Source organism: Scyliorhinus torazame, chromosome 1 (assembly GCF_047496885.1).
Source record: "Scyliorhinus torazame isolate Kashiwa2021f chromosome 1, sScyTor2.1, whole genome shotgun sequence".
In the NCBI taxonomy this organism is placed as follows: domain Eukaryota; kingdom Metazoa; phylum Chordata; class Chondrichthyes; order Carcharhiniformes; family Scyliorhinidae; genus Scyliorhinus; species Scyliorhinus torazame.
Window position 1 is genome coordinate 424,576,250 of NC_092707.1, and position 26,356 is coordinate 424,602,605.

Here is a 26,356-nt window from a genome sequence, read left to right on the forward strand (position 1 = left end):
AGAGAGCAGACTGATAGGGCTGTAATTGGCTGGGTTGGATTTGTCCTGTTTCTTGTGTACAGGACACACCTGGGCAATTGTTCACATTTCCAGGTAGATGCCAGGGTTGTGAGGGGAGATGCCAGTGGGGAGGGGATTAGGGAGTGGGGAGGGAGGGGATTGGTCAGTGAGGGAGGGAGGGGTTTGGGGAGGGAGGGGATTGGTCGGTGAGGGAGGGGTTTGGGGAGGGAGTGATTGCCGGTGGGGCCCACTAGCGGACGGTGTGTTGCCGATTTAAGAGCAGTGAGCGGGCGGAAGCGGGATTGGCGGCGGCACCGGGATGGCAGCTTTCCGAAAGCGCAGCAAGAACCCGCCGTTCCTGAGTCAGGAATTCCTGATCCACAATCACGCCGACATCGTGTCGTGTCTGGTGGTCCTGGTGCTGATCGGCCTCATGTTCGAGGTGAGGGGGGCGGAGAGAGGGGGGGCTCACTCAAACTTTACCCAAACTTAACCAACTTTCCCCAAACTTCACTAAAACTTTCCCCAAACTTCACTAAAACTTTACCCAAACTAAACTAAAACTTTACCCAAACTTCACCAACTTTCCCCAAACTTCACCAACTTTACCCAAACTTCACTAACTTTACCCAAACTTCGCTAACTTTCCCCAAACTTCACCAACTTTACCCAAACTTCACTAAAACTTTACCCAAACTTCACTAACTTTACCCAAACTTCGCCAACTTTACCCAAACTTTACCAACTCCCGGATCGGGGCCTGAGGCGGATCCCGACCCCGGGGTTGGGGGTTGGGGGTGGTCAGTCACTGATATCATGCCACGTCTCACACAGAGGGCAGAGAGCGAGAGAAGGCAGAGGGAGAGAATGTAGACAGAGAGAGAATGCAGCCAGAGAGAGAGAGAATGCAGTCAGAGCGAGGGAGAGAATGCAGACAGAGCGAGGGAGAGAATGCAGACAGAGAGCGAGGGAGAGAATGCAGACAGAGAGCGAGGGAGAGAATGCAGACCGAGAGCGAGGGAGAGAATGCAGACCGAGAGCGAGGGAGAGAATGCAGACCGAGAGCGAGGGAGAGAATGCAGACAGAGAGCGAGGGAGAGAAGGCAGACAGAGCGAGGGAGAGAATGCAGACCGAGAGCGAGGGAGAGAATGCAGACCGAGAGCGAGGGAGAGAATGCAGACCGAGAGCGAGGGAGAGAATGCAGACAGAGAGCGAGGGAGAGAATGCAGACAGAGAGCGAGGGAGAGAATGCAGACAGAGAGCGAGGGAGAGAATGCAGACAGAGAGCGAGGACGAGAATGCAGACAGAGAGCGAGGGAGAGAATGCAGACAGAGAGCGATGGAGAGAATGCAGACAGAGCGAGGGAGAGAATGCAGACAGAGAGGGAGGGAGAGAATGCAGACAGCGAGGGAGAGAATGCAGACAGAGAGCGAGGGAGAGAATGCAGGCAGAGCGAGGGAGAGAATGCAGGCAGAGCGAGGGAGAGAATGCAGGCAGAGCGAGGGAGAGAATGCAGACAGAGCGAGGGAGAGAATGCAGACAGAGCGAGGGAGAGAAGGCAGACAGAGCGAGGGAGAGAAGGCAGACAGAGCGAGGGAGAGAAGGCAGACAGAGCGAGGGAGAGAAGGCAGACAGAGCGAGGGAGAGAAGGCAGACAGAGCGAGGGAGAGAAGGCAGACAGAGCGAGGGAGAGAATGCAGACAGAGCGAGGGAGAGAATGCAGACAGAGCGAGGGAGAGAATGCAGACAGAGCGAGGGAGAGAATGCAGACTGAGCGAGGGAGAGAATGCAGACAGAGCGAGGGAGAGAATGCAGACAGAGCGAGGGAGAGAATGCAGATGACAGAGCGAGGGAGAGAATGCAGACAGAGCGAGGGAGAGAATGCAGACAGAGCGAGGGAGAGAATGCAGACAGAGCGAGGGAGAGAATGCAGACAGAGAGCGAGGGAGAGAATGCAGGCAGAGCGAGGGAGAGAATGCAGACAGAGCGAGGGAGAGAATGCAGACAGAGAGGGAGGGAGAGAATGCAAAGAGAGCGAGGGAGAGAATGCAGACATAGAGCGAGGGAGAGAATGCAGACATAGAGCGAGGGAGAGAATGCAGACAGAGAGCGAGGGAGAGAATGCAGACAGAGAGCGAGGGAGAGAATGCAGACAGAGAGCGAGGGAGAGAATGCAGTCAGAGCGAGGGAGAGAATGCAGTCAGAGCGAGGGAGAGAATGCAGACAGAGAGCGAGGGAGAGAATGCAGACAGAGAGCGAGGGAGAGAATGCAGACAGAGAGCGAGGGAGAGAATGCAGCCAGAGCGAAGGAGAGAATGCAGACAGAGAGAGGGAGAGAATGCAGAGCGAGAGAATGGAGAGGGAAAGAGGGAGGGAGAGCGAGAATGGAGAGGGAAAGAGGGAGGGAGAGGGAGAATGGAGAGGGAGGTTGAGAGAGAATGCAGAGAGAGAATAAACCGAGAGTGGAGGGAGAGAGAGAATGCAGAGAGAGAATAAACCGAGAGTGGAGGGAGAGCAGAGTGGGGACTAGTCGCTTTCTGCAACTTGACTGGTAACTGTTGATACAAATGTACCAGTATTTCAAAAATAATTCACTCAATCGCTGGGTAAATGTTTATCCAATTGCCTTTTGCAAGTTACTATTTTTTTAAAAAATTCACCTAACAGCCCGTCTCTCGGGACTCGTGGGAGGAAACCGGAGCACCCGGAGGAAACCCACGCAGACACTGGGAGGACGTGCAGACTCCGCACAGACAGTGTCCCAGCGGGGAATCGAACCCGGGACCCTGGAGCTGTGAAGCAACAGTGCTAACCACTGTGTTACCGTGGGTTTCCTCCGGGTGCTCCGGTTTCCTCCCACAGTCCAAAGATGTGCAGGTTAGGTGAATTGGCCAATGATAAATTGCCCTTAGTGTCCAAAATTGCCCTTGGTGTTGGGTGGAGGTGTTGAGTTTGGGTAGGGTGCTCTTTCCAAGAGCCGGTGCAGACTCAAAGGGCCGAATGGCCTCCTTCTGCACTGTAAATTCAATGATACTCTATGATTAATCTAGGACAAAGGTTCGGCACAACATCGTGGGCTGAAGGGCCTGTTCTGTGCTGTATTTTCTATGTTCTATGTGACAAATCAAATCAAATAATTTAGAGCCTTCCCCATCTCCTCAGACTCTAGGCACAAGTTCCCTCCACTATCCCTGATCTTTGCTTCCTCAACCTTACGTAAGCTTCCTTCTTCCTCTTGACTAGAAGCTCCACTTCTCTTGACATCCAAGGCTCCTTCACCTTCCCATTCCTTCCTCGTCTCAGTGGGACAAAACTATCCAGCACTCGCAGCAAGTGCTCCTTAAACAACCCCCACGTTACTGTTGTGCATTTCCCCAAGAATTGTTCCCACTTTATGCTCAGCTCCTGTCTAATAGCAGTATAATTTCCCCTCCCCTAATTAAATGCCTTCCCATACTGTCTGTCCCTATCCCTCTCCATGACTATGGTAAAGGTCAAGGACTTGTGGTCACTGTCACCGAAATGCTCTCCCACCGAGACATCTGACACCTGGCCTGGTTCGTTGCCGAGCACCAAGAACAATATGCCCCCCCCCCCCCCCCCCCCCAAGTCGGCCTGTCTACATATTGAGTCAGGAATCATTCATGGACCTGACAAATTCTGCTCCATCCAAACCATTTGCACGAAGGAGGTTCCAGTCAATATTAGGGAAGTTGAAGTCACCCATGACAACAACTCTGTTACTGCTGCACTTTTCCAAGATCTGCCACCCAATCTGTTCCTCCATCTCTCTGCTGCTATTGGGGGGTCTATAGAAAACTCCCAATAAAGTGACTGCTCCTTTCTTGTTTCTGACTTCCACCCATACTGACTCAGTAGACAAACACTCCTCAACTACCTCCTTTTCTGCAGCTGTGGTGCACTCCCTAATTAACAGTGCCACCCCCACTCCTCTTTTACCTCCCTCCCTATTCTTCTGAAAACATCTAAACCCCGGAACATCCAACAACCATTCCTGCCCCTGTGAAATCCATGTCCCCGTAACGGCCACAACATCGTAGTTCCAAGTACTGATCCAGGCTCTAAGTTCATCTCCCTTATTCCTGACACACCTTGCATTGAAACAGACGCACTTTAACCCATTCCACTGAGTGCAACTTTGCCCCATCAACTGTCTATCCTTCCTCACAGACTCGCTGCAGACTATTTCTGCCTGTTCAACAGCTACCCTATCCTCTGATCCATAGCTCTGGTTCCCATCCCCCTGCCAAACTAGTTTAAACCCTCCCGAAGAGCTCTAGCAAACCTCCCACCCAGGATATTGGTGCCCCTCCAGTTTAGGTGCAATCCGTCCTTCATGTACAGGTCCCACCTTCCCCAGAAGATATCCCAATGATCCACATATCTGAAGCCTTCCCTCCTGCCCCAGTCCTGTAGCCACGTGTTCCGCTGCACTCGCTCTCTGTTCCTTGCCTCGCGTGGCACCGGGAGCAATCCTGAGATCACTACTCTGCTTGTCCTGCTCTTTAGCTTCCAACCTAACTCCCTAAAATCACTTTTTAGATCCTCATCCCTTCACAAGTTAGTAATTGCGGAATCCCTCACCATTAACATGCCGAGGGAGTTGTCATTGACCAGATACTGAACTAGACCAGCTATTTAGAATCTGTGGCTACCAGAGCAGGTCAAAGGCGAAGAATCCTACGACAAGCAACTCACCTCCTGACCCTCCAAAACCTGTCCATCATCTGAATGAAATGAAATGAAAATCGCTTATTGTCACAAGTAGGCTTCAAATGAAGTTACTGTGAAAAGCCCCTAGTCGCCACATTCCGGCGCCTGTTCGGGGAGGCTGTTACGGGAATCGAACCGTGCTGCTGGCCTGCCTTGGTCTGCTTTCAAAACCAGCTATTTAGCCCGAAGGCACAAATCAGGAGTGTGATGGAATACTCTCCACTTGCCTGGATGAGCGCAGCTCCAACAACACTCAAGAAGCTCAACACCATCCAGGACAAAGCAGTCCCGCTTGATTGTTCCCCCGTCCACAAACATTCACTCCCTCCACCACCGACGCACAGCGGTAGCCATGTGTCCCATCTACAAGATGTACTGCAGTAACTCACCAAGGTTTCTCAGGCAGCACCTTCCAAACCCACGACCACTACCATCTAGAAGGACAAGAGCAGCAGATACCTGGGAACCCCACCACCTGGAGGTTCCCCTCCCAGTCACTCACCACCCTGACTGGGAAATATATCGGCCGTTCCTTCACTGTCGCTGGGGCAACAGCCTGGAACTCCCTCCTGAACAGCACAGTGGGTGTACCTACACCACAGGGACTGCAGCGGTTCAGGAAGGCAGCTCACCCCCACCTTCTGAAGGGCAACTAGAGCTGGGCAATAAATGCGGCCGAACCAGCGACTTGCATGATTGGGGAAAAAAATGATTGACCAACGTTATTGCATTTTTTCATGAAGCGATGGGAGGCTGGATGAGGGTAGAATGGCTGATGTTATATATCTGGTTCAGTGATGGGAGGCTGGATGAGGGTAGAATGGCTGATGTTATATATCTGGTTCAGTGATGGGAGGCTGGATGAGGGTAGAATGGCTGATGTTATATATCTGGTTCAGTGATGGGAGGCTGGATGAGGGTAGAATGGCTGATGTTATATATCTGGTTCAGTGATGGGAGGCTGGATGAGGGTAGAATGGCTGATGTTATATATCTGGTTCAGTGATGGGAGGCTGGATGAGGGTAGAATGGCTGATGTTATATATCTGGTTCAGTGATGGTTACCACCTGTATTTGTGTTTTGTCTTCTAGGTTACAGCAAAGACAGCGTTCATGTTTATTTCGCCACAGAATAATGTCAGCACAACAACTGCAGGTAACAAGTCACAAACTGGCTTCAAAACGGACCTGCCACATGGATTTTGAGTTTGGATTTGTTTTATTGTCACATGTACCGAAGCATTGTTCTGTGTACAGTCCTGACAGATCGTTCTATACATGAAAAAACATAGGGCAGACATAGATACACAATGTAAATACAGAGTCACAGGCACCGGGTGAAGCAGACGGAGTCTGGTGCTATTCAGTAGAGAAGATGCATAGAAAGATCAGTTCAGTCCATAAGAGGGTCATTTAGGAGTCTGGTGACAGTGGGGAAGAAGTTGTTTTTGAGTCTGTTTGTGCGTGTTCTCAGACTTCTGTATCTCCTGCCCGATGGAAGAAGTTGGAAGAGTGAGTAAGCCGGGTGGGAGGGATCTTTGATTATACTGCCCGCTTTCCCCAGGCAGCGGGAGGTGTAGATGGAGTCAATGGATGGGAGGCAGGTTCGTGTGATGGACTGGGCGGTGTTCACGGCTCTCTGAAGTTTCTTGCGGTCCTGGGCCGAGCAGTTGCCATACCAGGCTGTGATGCAGCCAGATAGGATGCTTTCTATGGTGCATCTGTAAAAGTTGATAAGAGTTAATGTGGACATGCCGAATTTCCTTAGTTTCCTGAGGAAGTATAGGCGCTGTTGTGCTTTCTTGGTGGTAGCGTCGACGTGGGTGGCCCAGGACAGATTTTTGGAGATGTGCACCCCTAGGAATTTGAAACTGCTAACCATCTCCACCTCGGCCCCGTTGATGCTGACGGGGTGTGTACAGTACTTTGCTTCCTGAAGTCAATGACCAGCTCTTTAGTTTTGCTGGCATTGAGGGAGAGATTGTTGTCGCTACACCACTCCACTAGGTTCTCTATCTCCCTCCTGTATTCGGACTCATCGTTATTCGAGATCCGGCCCACTATGGTCGTATCGTCAGCAAACTTGTAGATGGAGTTGGAGCTGGGTTTTGCCACGCAGTCGTGTGTACAGGGAGTAGAATAGGGGGTAAGTATACTGAGGACATGTGGGTTTGATGGGGTTGGAGCTAAGGACGTATAGATTGAAGTGTTCACGTATTCCACTGTTGGATTGATTCCCTTTGGGACTTTCCGGGAAAATTAAACCAGCTCCTTTCAACAGGGAATTTGAATTACAATTGATGGTTTTCGAAAATGGCTGATGTGGGAATTTCTAAATTATAAAAATGAAAACTATAGAATCCTTGTCGCCTGATGAAGTTCTCCCTTTCTTTTGAAAAAGATTGATTCTGAGCATGGTCAAGCTGATTGCATTTTGAAAATTGTTTTCCTGGGGCTGACTTGCAGCAGCTTCTACCGATCATGCCTGACACGGGGAAGGGTACGAAACCGCTTTGGCTGCACCATTCTTTGTGTTCGATACTGAGAGTGTCCCCCCCGAGTCTGACATCACAGAATGGCATTAGACAGGGAGCTGGGGGTCCTCGGGCTGGCATGAACAAGGTTGGCTGAATGGCCTCCTTTTGCCTAACTTTTCTGTGATTTCTTTGAATCACGGAATAATACAGTGAAGAAGAGGCCCTTCGGCCCATCGAGTCTGCGCCGTCGCATGAAAGGCCCCTGACCTGCCCACCTAATCCCATTTCCAGCTCTTGGCCACAGCCTCGAATGTTATGACAGCCAAGTGCTCACCCAGGTACTTTTTAAAGGATGTGAGGCAACCGCCTCTCCCACCCTCCCAGGCAGCGCGTTCCAGACCCTCACCACCCTCCCAGGCAGCGCGTTCCAGACCCTCACCACCCTCCCAGGCAGCACGTTCCAGACCCTCACCACCCTCCCAGACAGTGCGTTCCAGACCCTCACCCCCCTCCCAGGCAGCGCGTTCCAGACCCTCACCACCCTCCCAGGCAGCGCGTTCCAGACCCTCACCCCCCTCCCAGGCAGCGCGTTCCATACCCTCACCACCCTCCCAGACAGTGCATTCCAGACCCTCACCACCCTCCCAGGCAGTGCGTCCCAGTCCCTCACCACCCTCCCAGACAGCGCGTTCCAGACCCTCGCCACCCTCCCAGGCAGCGCGTTCCAGACCCTCACCACCCTCCCAGGCAGCGGGTTCCAGACCGTCACCACCCTCCCAGGCAGTGCGTTCCAGACCCTCACCACCCTCCCAGGCAGTGCGTTCCAGACCCTCACCACCCTCCCAAGCAGCACGTTCCAGATCCTCACCACCCTCCCAGGCAGTGCGTTCCAGACCCTCACCCCCCTCCCAGGCAGCGCGTCCCAGACCCTCACCACCCTCCCAGGCAGCGCGTTCCAGACCCTCACCACCGTCTGGGGAAAAACGTTTTTCCTGAAATCCCCCCTGAACCTCCCGCCCCTCACCTTGAACTTGTGTCCCCCTCGTAACTGACCCTTCAACTAAGGGGAGCAGCTGCTCCCCATCATCCTGTCCATGCCCCTCGGAATCCTGTCCACCTCGATCAGGTCGTCCCTCGGTCTTCTCTGCTCCAGGGAAAACAAGCCAAGCCTATCCAACCTCTCTTCATAACTGAAATGTTCCATCCCAGGCAACATCCTGGTGAATCTCCTCTGCACCCCCTCCAGTGCAATCACATCCTTCCTATAATGTGGTGACCAGAACTGCACACAGTGCTCCAGCTGTGGCCTCACCAAAGTTCTGTACAACTCCAACATGACCCCCCTGCTTTTGTAATCGATGCCCCGATTGATAAAGGCAAGAGCCCCATCTGCCTTTTTCACCCCCTATGAACCTGCCCTTCTGCCTTCAGAGATCTCTGGACAAACACGGCAAGGTCCCTTTGTTCCTCGGAACCTCCCAGTGTCAGGCCGTTCATTGAATATTTCCTTGTCACATTACTCCTTCCAAAGTGTGACACCTCACACTTTTCAGGGTTAAATTCCATCTGCCCATTTGAGCATCCCGTCTGTATCTCCCTGTAACCCGGGACACTCAGCCTCACTGTTAACCACCCGGCCAATCTTTGTGTCATCGCAAACTTACTGATCAGAACCCCCACATAGTCATCTGTCATTTATATAAATGATGACTGCTCGGGGACTCCGCACAGATCCCGGTGTTACGTCACTAAATGATGACTGCCCAGGGACTCCGCACAGATCCGGGTGTTACGTCACTAAATGATGACTGCACGGGGACTCCGCACAGATCCCGGTGTTACGTCACTAAATGATGACTGCTCGGGGACTCCGCACAGATCCCGGTGTTACGTCACTAAATGATGACTGCTCGGGGACTCCGCACAGATCCCGGTGTTACGTCACTAAATGATGACTGCTCGGGGACTCCGCACAGATCCCGGTGTTACGTCACTAAATGATGACTGCTCGGGGACTCCGCACAGATCCCGGTGTTACGTCACTAAATGATGACTGCTCGGGGACTCCGCACAGATCCCGGTGTTACGTCACTAAATGATGACTGCTCGGGGACTCCGCACAGATCCCGGTGTTACGTCACTAAATGATGACTGCTCGGGGACTCCGCACAGATCCCGGTGTTACGTCACTAAATGATGACTGCTCGGGGACTCCGCACAGATCCCGGTGTTACGTCACTAAATGATGACTGCTCGGGGACTCCGCAGAGATCCCGGTGTTACGTCACTAAATGATGACTGCTCGGGGACTCCGCACAGATCCCGGTGTTACGTCACTAAATGATGACTGCTCGGGGACTCCGCACAGATCCCGGTGTTACGTCACTAAATGATGTCTGCTCGGGGACTCCGCACAGATCCCGGTGTTACGCCACTAAATGATGACTGCTCGGGGACTCCGCACAGATCCCGGTGGTACGTCACTAAATGATGACTGCTCGGGGACTCCGCACAGATCCCGGTGGTAGGTCACTAAATGATGACTGCTCGGGGACTCCGCACAGATCCTGGTGTTACGTCACTAAATGATGACTGCTCGGGGACTCCGCACAGATCCCGGTGTTACGTCACTAAATGATGACTGCTCGGGGACTCCGCAGAGATCCCGGTGTTACGTCACTAAATGATGACTGCTCGGGGACTCCGCACAGATCCCGGTGTTACGTCACTAAATGATGACTGCTCGGGGACTCCGCACAGATCCCGGTGGTACGTCACTAAATGATGACTGCTCGGGGACTCCGCACAGATCCCGGTGGTACGTCACTAAATGATGACTGCCTGGGGTCTCCGCACAGATCCCGGTGTTACGTCACTAAATGATGACTGCTCGGGGACTCCGCACAGATCCCGGTGTTACGTCACTAAATGATGACTGCTCGGGGACTCCGCACAGATCCCGGTGTTACGTCACTAAATGATGACTGCTCGGGGACTCCGCACAGATCCCGGTGTTACGTCACTAAATGATGACTGCCTGGGGTCTCCGCACAGATCCCGGTGTTACGTCACTAAATGATGACTGCTCGGGGACTCCGCACAGATCCCGGTGTTACGTCACTAAATGATGACTGCTCGGGGACTCCGCACAGATCCCGGTGTTACGTCACTAAATGATGACTGCTCGGGGACTCCGCACAGATCCCGGTGTTACGTCACTAAATGATGACTGCTCGGGGACTCCGCACAGATCCCGGTGGTACGTCACTAAATGATGACTGCTCGGGGACTCCGCACAGATCCCGGTGGTACGTCACTAAATGATGACTGCCTGGGGTCTCCGCACAGATCCCGGTGTTACGTCACTAAATGATGACTGCTCGGGGACTCCGCACAGATCCCGGTGTTACGTCACTAAATGATGACTGCTCGGGGACTCCGCACAGATCCCGGTGTTACGTCACTAAATGATGACTGCTCGGGGACTCCGCACAGATCCCGGTGTTACGTCACTAAATGATGACTGCTCGGGGACTCCGCACAGATCCCGGTGTTACGTCACTAAATGATGACTGCTCGGGGACTCCGCACAGATCCCGGTGTTACGTCACTAAATGATGACTGCTCGGGGGCTCCGCACAGATCCCGGTGTTACGTCACTAAATGATGACTGCTCGGGGACTCCGCACAGATCCTGGTGTTACGTCACGAAATGATGACTGCTCGGGGACTCCGCACAGATCCCGGTGTTACGTCACTAAATGATGACTGCTCGGGGACTCCGCACAGATCCCGGTGTTACGTCACTAAATGATGACTGCTCGGGGACTCCGCAGAGATCCCGGTGTTACGTCACTAAATGATGACTGCTCGGGGACTCCGCAGAGATCCCGGTGTTACGTCACTAAATGATGACTGCTCGGGGACTCCGCACAGATCCGGGTGGTACGTCACTAAATGATGACTGCCTGGGGTCTCCGCACAGATCCCGGTGTTACGTCACTAAATGATGACTGCTCGGGGACTCCGCACAGATCCCGGTGTTACGTCACTAAATGATGACTGCTCGGGGACTCCGCACAGATCCCGGTGTTACGTCACTAAATGATGACTGCTCGGGGACTCTGCACAGATCCCGGTGTTACGTCACTAAATGATGACTGCCCGGGGACTCCGCACAGATCCCGGTGTTACGTCACTAAATGATGACTGCTCGGGGACTCCGCACAGATCCCGGTGTTACGTCACTAAATGATGACTGCCCGGGGACTCCGCACAGATCCCGGTGTTACGTCACTAAATGATGACTGCTCGGGGACTCCGCACAGATCCCGGTGTTACGTCACTAAATGATGACTGCCTGGGGTCTCCGCACAGATCCCGGTGTTACGTCACTAAATGATGACTGCTCGGGGACTCCGCACAGATCCTGGTGTTACGTCACTAAATGATGACTGCTCGGGGACTCCGCACGGATCCCGGTGTTACGTCACTAAATGATGACTGCTCGGGGACTCCGCACAGATCCCGGTGTTACGTCACTAAATGATGACTGCTCGGGGACTCCGCAGAGATCCCGGTGTTACGTCACTAAATGATGACTGCTCGGGGACTCCGCAGAGATCCCGGTGTTACGTCACTAAATGATGACTGCTCGGGGACTCCGCACAGATCCGGGTGGTACGTCACTAAATGATGACTGCCTGGGGTCTCCGCACAGATCCCGGTGTTATGTCACTAAATGATGACTGCTCGGGGACTCCGCACAGATCCCGGTGTTACGTCACTAAATGATGACTGCTCGGGGACTCCGCACAGATCCCGGTGTTACGTCACTAAATGATGACTGCTCGGGGACTCTGCACAGATCCCGGTGTTACGTCACTAAATGATGACTGCCCGGGGACTCCGCACAGATCCCGGTGTTACGTCACTAAATGATGACTGCTCGGGGACTCCGCACAGATCCCGGTGTTACGTCACTAAATGATGACTGCTCGGGGACTCCGCACAGATCCCGGTGGTAGGTCACTAAATGATGACTGCTCGGGGACTCCGCACAGATCCCGGTGTTACGTCACTAAATGATGACTGCTCGGGGACTCCGCACAGATCCCGGTGTTACGTCACTAAATGATGACTGCTCGGGGACTCCGCAGAGATCCCGGTGTTACGTCACTAAATGATGACTGCTCGGGGACTCCGCACAGATCCCGGTGTTACGTCACTAAATGATGACTGCTCGGGGACTCCGCACAGATCCCGGTGTTACGTCACTAAATGATGACTGCTCGGGGACTCCGCACAGATCCCGGTGTTACGTCACTAAATGATGACTGCTCGGGGACTCCGCACAGATCCCGGTGGTAGGTCACTAAATGATGACTGCTCGGGGACTCCGCACAGATCCCGGTGTTACGTCACTAAATGATGACTGCTCGGGGACTCCGCACAGATCCGGGTGTTACGTCACTAAATGATGACTGCTCGGGGACTCCGCACAGATCCCGGTGGTAGGTCACTAAATGATGACTGCTCGGGGACTCCGCACAGATCCGGGTGTTACATCACTAAATGATGACTGCCAGGGGACTCCGCACAGATCCCGGTGTTACGTCACTAAATGATGACTGCTCGGGGACTCCGCACAGATCCCGGTGTTACGTCACTAAATGATGACTGCTCGGGGACTCCGCACAGATCCCGGTGTTACGTCACTAAATGATGACTGCCCGGGGACTCCGCACAGATCCCGGTGTTACGTCACTAAATGATGACTGCTCGGGGACTCCGCACAGATCCCGGTGTTACGTCACTAAATGATGACTGCCTGGGGTCTCCGCACAGATCCCGGTGTTACGTCACTAAATGATGACTGCTCGGGGACTCCGCACAGATCCTGGTGTTACGTCACTAAATGATGACTGCTCGGGGACTCAGCACAGATCCCGGTGTTACGTCACTAAATGATGACTGCTCGGGGACTCCGCACAGATCCCGGTGTTACGTCACTAAATGATGACTGCTCGGGGACTCCGCAGAGATCCCGGTGTTACGTCACTAAATGATGACTGCTCGGGGACTCCGCAGAGATCCCGGTGTTACGTCACTAAATGATGACTGCTCGGGGACTTCGCACAGATCCGGGTGGTACGTCACTAAATGATGACTGCCTGGGGTCTCCGCACAGATCCCGGTGTTACGTCACTAAATGATGACTGCTCGGGGACTCCGCACAGATCCCGGTGTTACGTCACTAAATGATGACTGCCTGGGGTCTCCGCACAGATCCCGGTGTTACGTCACTAAATGATGACTGCCTGGGGTCTCCGCACAGATCCCGGTGTTACGTCACTAAATGATGACTGCTCGGGGACTCCGCACAGATCCCGGTGTTACGTCACTAAATGATGACTGCTCGGGGACTCCGCACAGATCCCGGTGTTACGTCACTAAATGATGACTGCCTGGGGTCTCCGCACAGATCCCGGTGTTACGTCACTAAATGATGACTGCTCGGGGACTCCGCACAGATCCCGGTGTTACGTCACTAAATGATGACTGCTCGGGGACTCCGCACAGATCCCGGTGTTACGTCACTAAATGATGACTGCTCGGGGACTCCGCACAGATCCCGGTGTTACGTCACTAAATGATGACTGCTCGGGGACTCCGCACAGATTCTGGTGTTACGTCACGAAATGATGACTGCTCGGGGACTCCGCACAGATCCCGGTGTTACGTCACTAAATGATGACTGCTCGGGGACTCCGCACAGATCCCGGTGTTACGTCACTAAATGATGACTGCTCGGGGACTCCGCAGAGATCCCGGTGTTACGTCACTAAATGATGACTGCTCGGGGACTCCGCAGAGATCCCGGTGTTACGTCACTAAATGATGACTGCTCGGGGACTCCGCACAGATCCGGGTGGTACGTCACTAAATGATGACTGCCTGGGGTCTCCGCACAGATCCCGGTGTTACGTCACTAAATGATGACTGCTCGGGGACTCCGCACAGATCCCGGTGTTACGTCACTAAATGATGACTGCTCGGGGACTCCGCACAGATCCCGGTGTTACGTCACTAAATGATGACTGCTCGGGGACTCTGCACAGATCCCGGTGTTACGTCACTAAATGATGACTGCCCGGGGACTCCGCACAGATCCCGGTGTTACGTCACTAAATGATGACTGCTCGGGGACTCCGCACAGATCCCGGTTTTACGTCACTAAATGATGACTGCCCGGGGACTCCGCACAGATCCCGGTGTTACGTCACTAAATGATGACTGCTCGGGGACTCCGCACAGATCCCGGTGTTACGTCACTAAATGATGACTGCCTGGGGTCTCCGCACAGATCCCGGTGTTACGTCACTAAATGATGACTGCTCGGGGACTCCGCACAGATCCTGGTGTTACGTCACTAAATGATGACTGCTCGGGGACTCCGCACGGATCCCGGTGTTACGTCACTAAATGATGACTGCTCGGGGACTCCGCACAGATCCCGGTGTTACGTCACTAAATGATGACTGCTCGGGGACTCCGCAGAGATCCCGGTGTTACGTCACTAAATGATGACTGCTCGGGGACTCCGCAGAGATCCCGGTGTTACGTCACTAAATGATGACTGCTCGGGGACTCCGCACAGATCCGGGTGGTACGTCACTAAATGATGACTGCCTGGGGTCTCCGCACAGATCCCGGTGTTATGTCACTAAATGATGACTGCTCGGGGACTCCGCACAGATCCCGGTGTTACGTCACTAAATGATGACTGCTCGGGGACTCCGCACAGATCCCGGTGTTACGTCACTAAATGATGACTGCTCGGGGACTCTGCACAGATCCCGGTGTTACGTCACTAAATGATGACTGCCCGGGGACTCCGCACAGATCCCGGTGTTACGTCACTAAATGATGACTGCTCGGGGACTCCGCACAGATCCCGGTGTTACGTCACTAAATGATGACTGCTCGGGGACTCCGCACAGATCCCGGTGGTAGGTCACTAAATGATGACTGCTCGGGGACTCTGCACAGATCCCGGTGTTACGTCACTAAATGATGACTGCTCGGGGACTCCGCACAGATCCCGGTGTTACGTCACTAAATGATGACTGCTCGGGGACTCCGCACAGATCCCGGTGTTACGTCACTAAATGATGACTGCCCGGGGACTCCGCACAGATCCCGGTGTTACGTCACTAAATGATGACTGCTCGGGGACTCCGCACAGATCCCGGTGTTACGTCACTAAATGATGACTGCTCGGGGACTCCGCACAGATCCCGGTGTTACGTCACTAAATGATGACTGCTCGGGGACTCCGCACAGATCCCGGTGTTACGTCACTAAATGATGACTGCTCGGGGACTCCGCAGAGATCCCGGTGTTACGTCACTAAATGATGACTGCTCGGGGACTCCGCACAGATCCCGGTGTTACGTCACTAAATGATGACTGCTCGGGGACTCCGCACAGATCCCGGTGTTACGTCACTAAATGATGACTGCTCGGGGACTCCGCACAGATCCCGGTGTTACGTCACTAAATGATGACTGCTCGGGGACTCCGCACAGATCCCGGTGTTACGTCACTAAATGATGACTGCTCGGGGACTCCGCAGAGATCCCGGTGTTACGTCACTAAATGATGACTGCTCGGGGACTCCGCACAGATCCCGGTGTTACGTCACTAAATGATGACTGCTCGGGGACTCCGCACAGATCCCGGTGTTACGTCACTAAATGATGACTGCTCGGGGACTCCGCACAGATCCCGGTGTTACGTCACTAAATGATGACTGCTCGGGGACTCCGCACAGATCCCGGTGGTAGGTCACTAAATGATGACTGCTCGGGGACTCCGCACAGATCCCGGTGTTACGTCACTAAATGATGACTGCTCGGGGACTCCGCACAGATCCGGGTGTTACGTCACTAAATGATGACTGCTCGGGGACTCCGCACAGATCCCGGTGTAACGTCACTAAATGATGACTGCTCGGGGACTCCGCACAGATCCTGGTGTTACGTCACTAAATGATGACTGCTCGGGGACTCCGCACAGATCCCGGTGTTACGTCACTAAATGATGACTGCTCGGGGACTCCGCACAGATCCCGGTGTTACGTCACTAAATGATGACTGCTCGGGGACTCCGCAGAGATCCCGGTGTTACGTCACTAAATGATGACTGCTCGGGGACTCCGCAGAGATCCCGGTGTTACGTCACTAAATGATGACTGCTCGGGGACTCCGCACAGATCCGGGTGGTACGTCACTAAATGATGACTGCCTGGGGTCTCCGCACAGATCCCGGTGTTACGTCACTAAATGATGACTGCTCGGGGACTCCGCACAGATCCCGGTGTTACGTCACTAAATGATGACTGCCTGGGGTCTCCGCACAGATCCCGGTGTTACGTCACTAAATGATGACTGCTCGGGGACTCCGCACAGATCCCGGTGTTACGTCACTAAATGATGACTGCCTGGGGTCTCCGCACAGATCCCGGTGTTACGTCACTAAATGATGACTGCTCGGGGACTCCGCACAGATCCTGGTGTTACGTCACTAAATGATGACTGCTCGGGGACTCCGCACGGATCCCGGTGTTACGTCACTAAATGATGACTGCTCGGGGACTCCGCACAGATCCCGGTGTTACGTCACTAAATGATGACTGCTCGGGGACTCCGCAGAGATCCCGGTGTTACGTCACTAAATGATGACTGCTCGGGGACTCCGCAGAGATCCCGGTGTTACGTCACTAAATGATGACTGCTCGGGGACTCCGCACAGATCCCGGTGTTACGTCACTAAATGATGACTGCCCGGGGACTCCGCACAGATCCCGGTGTTACGTCACTAAATGATGACTGCTCGGGGACTCCGCACAGATCCCGGTGTTACGTCACTAAATGATGACTGCCTGGGGTCTCCGCACAGATCCCGGTGTTACGTCACTAAATGATGACTGCTCGGGGACTCCGCACAGATCCTGGTGTTACGTCACTAAATGATGACTGCTCGGGGACTCCGCACAGATCCCGGTGTTACGTCACTAAATGATGACTGCTCGGGGACTCCGCACAGATCCCGGTGTTACGTCACTAAATGATGACTGCTCGGGGACTCCGCAGAGATCCCGGTGTTACGTCACTAAATGATGACTGCTCGGGGACTCCGCAGAGATCCCGGTGTTACGTCACTAAATGATGACTGCTCGGGGACTCCGCACAGATCCGGGTGGTACGTCACTAAATGATGACTGCCTGGGGTCTCCGCACAGATCCCGGTGTTACGTCACTAAATGATGACTGCTCGGGGACTCCGCACAGATCCTGGTGTTACGTCACTAAATGATGACTGCTCGGGGACTCCGCACAGATCCCGGTGTTACGTCACTAAATGATGACTGCTCGGGGACTCTGCACAGATCCCGGTGTTACGTCACTAAATGATGACTGCCCGGGGACTCCGCACAGATCCCGGTGTTACGTCACTAAATGATGACTGCTCGGGGACTCCGCACAGATCCCGGTGTTACGTCACTAAATGATGACTGCTCGGGGACTCCGCACAGATCCCGGTGTTACGTCACTAAATGATGACTGCCCGGGGACTCCGCACAGATCCCGGTGTTACGTCACTAAATGATGACTGCTCGGGGACTCCGCACAGATCCCGGTGTTACGTCACTAAATGATGACTGCTCGGGGACTCCGCACAGATCCCGGTGTTACGTCACTAAATGATGACTGCCTGGGGTCTCCGCACAGATCCCGGTGTTACGTCACTAAATGATGACTGCTCGGGGACTCCGCACAGATCCCGGTGTTACGTCACTAAATGATGACTGCTCGGGGACTCCGCACAGATCCCGGTGTTACGTCACTAAATGATGACTGACCGGGGACTCCTCACAGATCCCGGTGTTACGTCACTAAATGATGACTGCTCGGGGACTCCGCACAGATCCCGGTGTTACGTCACTAAATGATGACTGCCTGGGGTCTCCGCACAGATCCCGGTGTTACGTCACTAAATGATGACTGCTCGGGGACTCCGCACAGATCCTGGTGTTACGTCACTAAATGATGACTGCTCGGGGACTCCGCACAGATCCCGGTGTTACGTCACTAAATGATGACTGCTCGGGGACTCCGCACAGATCCCGGTGTTACGTCACTAAATGATGACTGCTCGGGGACTCCGCAGAGATCCCGGTGTTACGTCACTAAATGATGACTGCTCGGGGACTCCGCAGAGATCCCGGTGTTACGTCACTAAATGATGACTGCTCGGGGACTCCGCACAGATCCGGGTGGTACGTCACTAAATGATGACTGCCTGGGGTCTCCGCACAGATCCCGGTGTTACGTCACTAAATGATGACTGCTCGGGGACTCCGCACAGATCCCGGTGTTACGTCACTAAATGATGACTGCCTGGGGTCTCCGCACAGATCCAGGTGTTACGTCACTAAATGATGACTGCTCGGGGACTCCGCACAGATCCCGGTGTTACGTCACTAAATGATGACTGCCTGGGGTCTCCGCACAGATCCCGGTGTTACGTCACTAAATGATGACTGCTCGGGGACTCCGCACAGATCCTGGTGTTACGTCACTAAATGATGACTGCTCGGGGACTCCGCACGGATCCCGGTGTTACGTCACTAAATGATGACTGCTCGGGGACTCCGCACAGATCCCGGTGTTACGTCACTAAATGATGACTGCTCGGGGACTCCGCAGAGATCCCGGTGTTACGTCACTAAATGATGACTGCTCGGGGACTCCGCAGAGATCCCGGTGTTACGTCACTAAATGATGACTGCTCGGGGACTCCGCACAGATCCCGGTGTTACGTCACTAAATGATGACTGCCCGGGGACTCCGCACAGATCCCGGTGTTACGTCACTAAATGATGACTGCTCGGGGACTCCGCACAGATCCCGGTGTTACGTCACTAAATGATGACTGCCTGGGGTCTCCGCACAGATCCCGGTGTTACGTCACTAAATGATGACTGCTCGGGGACTCCGCACAGATCCTGGTGTTACGTCACTAAATGATGACTGCTCGGGGACTCCGCACAGATCCCGGTGTTACGTCACTAAATGATGACTGCTCGGGGACTCCGCACAGATCCCGGTGTTACGTCACTAAATGATGACTGCTCGGGGACTCCGCAGAGATCCCGGTGTTACGTCACTAAATGATGACTGCTCGGGGACTCCGCAGAGATCCCGGTGTTACGTCACTAAATGATGACTGCTCGGGGACTCCGCACAGATCCGGGTGGTACGTCACTAAATGATGACTGCCTGGGGTCTCCGCACAGATCCCGGTGTTACGTCACTAAATGATGACTGCTCGGGGACTCCGCACAGATCCTGGTGTTACGTCACTAAATGATGACTGCTCGGGGACTCCGCACAGATCCCGGTGTTACGTCACTAAATGATGACTGCTCGGGGACTCTGCACAGATCCCGGTGTTACGTCACTAAATGATGACTGCCCGGGGACTCCGCACAGATCCCGGTGTTACGTCACTAAATGATGACTGCTCGGGGACTCCGCACAGATCCCGGTGTTACGTCACTAAATGATGACTGCTCGGGGACTCCGCACAGATCCCGGTGTTACGTCACTAAATGATGACTGCCCGGGGACTCCGCACAGATCCCGGTGTTACGTCACTAAATGATGACTGCTCGGGGACTCCGCACAGATCCCGGTGTTACGTCACTAAATGATGACTGCCTGGGGTCTCCGCACAGATCCCGGTGTTACGTCACTAAATGATGACTGCTCGGGGACTCCGCACAGATCCTGGTGTTACGTCACTAAATGATGACTGCTCGGGGACTCCGCACAGATCCCGGTGTTACGTCACTAAATGATGACTGCTCGGGGACTCCGCACGGATCCCGGTGTTACGTCACTAAATGATGACTGCTCGGGGACTCCGCACAGATCCCGGTGTTACGTCACTAAATGATGACTGCTCGGGGACTCCGCAGAGATCCCGGTGTTACGTCACTAAATGATGACTGCTCGGGGACTCCGCACAGATCCCGGTGTTACGTCACTAAATGATGACTGCTCGGGGACTCCGCACAGATCCCGGTGGTAGGTCACTAAATGATGACTGCTCGGGGACTCCGCACAGATCCCGGTGTTACGTCACTAAATGATGACTGCTCGGGGACTCCGCACAGATCCCGGTGTTACGTCACTAAATGATGACTGCTCGGGGACTCCGCAGAGATCCCGGTGTTACGTCACTAAATGATGACTGCTCGGGGACTCCGCACAGATCCCGGTGTTACGTCACTAAATGATGACTGCTCGGGGACTCCGCACAGATCCCGGTGTTACGTCACTAAATGATGACTGCTCGGGGACTCCGCACAGATCCCGGTGTTACGTCACTAAATGATGACTGCTCGGGGACTCCGCACAGATCCCGGTGGTAGGTCACTAAATGATGACTGCTCGGGGACTCCGCACAGATCCCGGTGTTACGTCACTAAATGATGACTGCTCGGGGACTCCGCACAGATCCCGGTGTTACGTCACTAAATGATGACTGCTCGGGGACTCCGCACAGATCCCGGTGTTACGTCACTAAATGATGACTGCTCGGGGACTCCGCACAGATCCCGGTGGTAGGTCACTAAATGATGACTGCTCGGGGACTCCGCACAGATCCCGGTGTTACGTCACTAAATGATGACTGCTCGGGGACTCCGCACAGATCCCGGTGTTACGTCACTAAATGATGACTGCTCGGGGACTCCGCACAGATCCCGGTGTTACGTCACTAAATGATGACTGCTCGGGGACTCCGCACAGATCCCGGTGTTACGTCACTAAATGATGACTGCTCGGGGACTCCGCACAGATCCCGGTGTTACGTCACTAAATGATGACTGCTCGGGGACTCCGCACAGATCCCGGTGTTACGTCACTAAATGATGACTGCTCGGGGACTCCGCACAGATCCCGGTGTTACGTCACTAAATGATGACTGCTCGGGGACTCCGCACAGATCCCGGTGGTACGTCACTAAATGATGACTGCTCGGGGACTCCGCACAGATCCCGGTGTTACGTCACTAAATGATGACTGCTCGGGGACTCCGCACAGATCCCGGTGTTACGTCACTAAATGATGACTGCTCGGGGACTCCGCACAGATCCCGGTGTTACGTCACTAAATGATGACTGCTCGGGGACTCCGCACAGATCCCGGTGTTACGTCACTAAATGATGACTGCCCGGGGACTCCGCAGAGATCCCGGTGTTACGTCACTAAATGATGACTGCTCGGGGACTCTGCACAGATCCCGGTGTTACGTCACTAAATGATGACTGCTCGGGGACTCCGCACAGATCCCGGTGTTACGTCACTAAATGATGACTGCTCGGGGACTCCGCACAGATCCCGGTGGTAGGTCACTAAATGATGACTGCTCGGGGACTCCGCACAGATCCCGGTGTTACGTCACTAAATGATGACTGCTCGGGGACTCCGCACAGATCCCGGTGTTACGTCACTAAATGATGACTGCTCGGGGACTCCGCAGAGATCCCGGTGTTACGTCACTAAATGATGACTGCTCGGGGACTCCGCACAGATCCCGGTGTTACGTCACTAAATGATGACTGCTCGGGGACTCCGCACAGATCCCGGTGTTACGTCACTAAATGATGACTGCTCGGGGACTCCGCACAGATCCCGGTGTTACGTCACTAAATGATGACTGCTCGGGGACTCCGCACAGATCCCGGTGTTACGTCACTGGCTTCCAGTCAATAAAGTAAAGACATGAGAGGATTGAGATGAGAAATTTCTTCAAGTGGATGAATTTGGAGCTTCATCCCCAGAGCGCTGTTTTAATGCTCAGTTACTGACTGGAGTCAAGACTGAGATCAGTAGATGTTTGGACTGGAGGGGACTTGGGCGATTTTGCCATTGGGTGAGGCAGTGGCGATCAGCCTTGACCGTACTGGACGGGGGCTAACCAGCTCCAGGGACCATCTGGCCTCCTGGTTATGTTTGGAAATGGATCAGTGGAGTCCACGATGAGGTAACAAAGGAAGCGGAGGCCATTCAGTCCCTCATGCCTATCCCATCACACCTATTCATTCATTCCTCCCAGGGCTGATCTATATTCTGTGTTCATCGAGCCACCATGGCTCTTTCTGGAAGAGAGTTCCACTCTATCCTGCCCAACCAGCCCCCCAGCAGAGATAGGGAGAAACTATCTGTTCCCCTTTATAATCTTCAAAACTTCAACAAGCAAGGTACGGTTCTTATTCTTATATCTCTTAAGTGTACAAGGGCAGAGATGGCAGTTCGGGCAGTGGTATGCTCCTCCTGCCAGATGTGGGAGATCAGGGAGCTTTCCCGCGTCCCTGACGACTATGTCTGTGGGATTTGTGACCAGTGCATCAAGTCCAAGCGAGTGATAGTCTTAGGAAACTCGACAGTCAGGGGCACAGGAGGTGTTTCTGGGACTCTAGGATGGTGTGTTGCCTTCCTGGTGCCAGGGTCCTGGATGTCTCTAAACGGCTACAGGACATCCTGAAACAAGAGGGCAAACAGACAGATGTCATTGTCCACATTGGTACTGATGAGATATTCAGGAAGAGGGAAGAGGTCCTGCAAAGACAATACTGGGAGTTGGGTCGAGAGCTAAAAAGCAGGACCTGGAGTAATAATCTCACGATTACTCCCCGTGCCACGTGCTCGTGAGGCTGGGACCAGGGAGATAGTACAGTTGAACATGTGGCTGAAGAGCTGGTGTATGAGGGAGGGCTTCAGATATATGGATCACTAGGATGTCTTCTGGGGAAGGTGGGATCTGTACAAGAAAGACGGGTTGCACCTGAACTGGAGGGGCACCAATATCCTGGGCAGGGGGGGACTCAGTTATTGAAATGTCCTCTCAACGTGTCTAAGGTTAAGCCAATCCCGTGCCGTCTGTGTACGATTGTTCACTACACCATGTTTGTGGTGTTTATTTAAAGAGCTCCTGTGCTCCAGGTGTCTGACTTTAACCGTGAGGCTGTCATTGGGGAATGCTGAAAATGCAGCTTCTGCTATCTGGGTTCCTGGTGCTGATACAACCCCCGTTTGCCGATGGAGCCGAGAGTTCATTATTGAGAATCGGAGAGCGTGCTTTGAAATGTGCCGTTGGAGGGATATGCAAACGCTATTCTTGCAAAGCAAAAGAGGTTAGATTGGAAGCAATGTGCTGTGGGAATTCCTGGTGCTGCAAGACTGCCGGAGGTTTTTTATAAACGCATTTTATTCAAACGTGTATCAAAGTAGTTACAGGAAATAAACACCCCGGGAAACATTCTTCCCAACAATCAACAAAAACCCCAAATATCACCACCAAAGGGTCCGGGTCCACTCCCTCGTCCACCATCCTGGCTAAGACCGCGAACACCCCCGCCCAGAATCCTCCCAACTTTTCACAACCCCAAAACATGTGCGCATGATTCGCTGGCCCCCACCCACACCTCTCACACTCATCTGCTACCCCCTGAAAGAACCCACTCATTCTCATCCGAGTCATAGAACATAGAAAAATACAGCACAGAACAGGCCCTTCGGCCCACAATGTTGTGCCAAACTGTTGTCCTAGATTAAGAACAAATAAATCTACACTATATCATTTTACCGTAATCCAGGTACCTATCCAATAGCTGCTTGAAGGTCCCTAATGTTTCCGACTCAACTACTTCCACAGGCAGTGCATTCCATGCCCCCACTACTCTCTGGGTAAAGAACCTACCTCTGATATCCCTCCTATATCTTCCACCTTTCACCTTAAATTTATGTCCCCTTGTAATGGTGTGTTCCACCTGGGGAAAAAGTCTCTGACTGTCTACTCTTATCTATTCCCCTGATCATCTTATAAACCTCTATCAAGTCGCCCCTCATCCTTCTCTGTTATCATAGAATTTACAGTGCAGAAGGAGGCCATTCGGCCCATCGAGTCTGCACCAGCTCTTGGAAAGAGCACCCCACCCAAGGTCAACACCTCCACCCCATCCCCATAACCCAGTAACCCCACCCAACACTAAGGGCAATTTTGGACACTACGGGCAATTTATCACGGCCAATCCACCTAACCTGCACATCTTTGGACTGTGGGAGGAAACCGGAGCACCCGGAGGAAACCCACGCAGACACGGGGAGGATGTGCAGACTCCGCACAGACAGTGACCCAAGCCGGAATCGAACCTGGGACCCTGGAGCTGTGAAGCAATTGTGCTATCCACAATGCTACCATGCTGCCACGGTGTTCTAATGAGAAAAGGCCTAGCACCCTGAACCTTTCCTTGTAAGACCTACTATCCATTCCAGGCAACATCTTGGTAAATCTCCTTTGCACCTTTTCCAAAGCTTCCACATCCTTCCTAAAATGAGGCGACCAGAACTGTACACAGTACTGCAAATGTGGCCTTATCAAAGTTTTGTACAGCTGCATCATCACCTCACGGCTCTTAAATTCAATCCCTCTGTTAATGAACGCGAGCACATCATAGGCCTTCTTCACAGCTCTATCCACTTGAGTGGCAACTTTCAAAGATGTATGAACATAGACCCCAAGATCTCTGCTCCTCCACAATGCCAAGAACTCTACCGTTAACCCTGTATTCCGCATTCATATTTGTCCTTCCAAAATGGACAACCTCACACTTTTCACGGTTAAACTCCATCTGCCACTTCTCAGCCCAGCTCTGCATCCTATCTATGTCTCTTTGCAGCCGACAACAGCCCTCCTTACTATCCACAACTCCACCAATCTTCGTATCGTCTGCAAATTTACTGACCCACCCTTCAACTCCCTCATCCAAGTCATTAATGAAAATCACAAACAGCAGAGGACCCAGAACTGATCCGTGCGGTACACCACTGGTAACTGGGATCCAGGCTGAATATTTGCCACCCACCACCACTCTCTGACTTCTATCGGTTAGCCAGTTCGTTATCCAACTGGCCAAATTTCCCACTATCCCATGCCTCTTTACTTTCTGCATAAGCCTACCATGGGGAACCTTATCAAATGCCTTACTAAAATCCATGTACACTACATCCACTGCTTTACCTGCATCCTGTGCACCACCTTAAACTGTATCAGGCTCATCCTTGCACAAGGGAGGAGTTTACCCATCGCAGTGCCTCACTCCATACTCTTCAATTGATCTCCATTCCCAACTCCGCTTCCCATTTCTCCTTGATTTTCACCACCCGCTCGCCTCCCTGCAGTCTGCCTGTGTTAACAAAGTGAAGGATTCCCACTGCGAGTCCTATCTGAGGCTGTGACGGACGGTAAATGTGATTTCGGTAATTCTGCCTCTGATGCATTATGTAGCTGCAATGACTCCTAATCCACTGTTTTCTGAAATATGTGAATAAAACTAGCTTCAGGGATCAAAAAAAAAGAATATCCTGGGCGGGAGGTTTGCTAATGCTGTTCGGGAGGATTTAAACTAGTGTGGCAGGGGGGTGGGAAGCGGAACAGCTGGCCAGTAAGTGTAGAGACTGGGGAAAGCGGGAGACTGAGATAAACTTAGCGCAGAGTAAGAGCAGACTGAGGGAGGCTGCAGGGCTCAGCGGGACTGCAGGTCTGGAGCGCGTTTGCTTCAATGCAAGAAATATAACGGGTAAGACGGATGGACTGAGAGCCTGGATTGCTGCATGGAACTATGATCTAATTACGGAGACATGGTTAAAGGAGGGACAGGACTGGCAGCTTTACATTCCGGGATATCGTTGTTTTAGACGGGACAGACAGGTAAACAAAAGAGGTGGGGGAGTTAAATTACTGATTAGAACGATACAGCACGGAAACAGGCCCTCCAAACCTGTTCGGATCACGTGTCCTATCTAGACCAGCCGCCTGTATCCTTCTATACCCCATCTGTTCATGTATCTAAAGGTCGCTACCGTATCTGCCGCAACCACCTCACTGGGCCGCACATTCCAGGCCACCACCACCCTCTGTGTAAAAACTTCCCCTGCACATCTCCACTGAACCTTTCCCCCCTCCCCTTGAACCTGTGCCCCCTTGTAATTGTCAATTCCACCCTGG

The 26,356-nt window shown here is 53.2% G+C and overlaps 1 protein-coding gene across 1 annotated transcript in view; it reads left to right on the plus strand.

The window, feature by feature from the left end:
- Positions 1-258: 258 nt before the first annotated feature.
- Positions 259-26,356, plus strand: part of LOC140428868 (translocating chain-associated membrane protein 2-like) — a 52,613-nt gene continuing 26,515 nt past the window's right edge. Inside the window, exons 1-2 of the mRNA XM_072515522.1 lie at positions 259-442; positions 5,829-5,892. Coding sequence (XP_072371623.1) covers positions 320-442; positions 5,829-5,892 — 187 coding nt within the window. The 5' untranslated portion in view covers positions 259-319. The remainder of the gene's footprint in view (positions 443-5,828; positions 5,893-26,356) is intronic.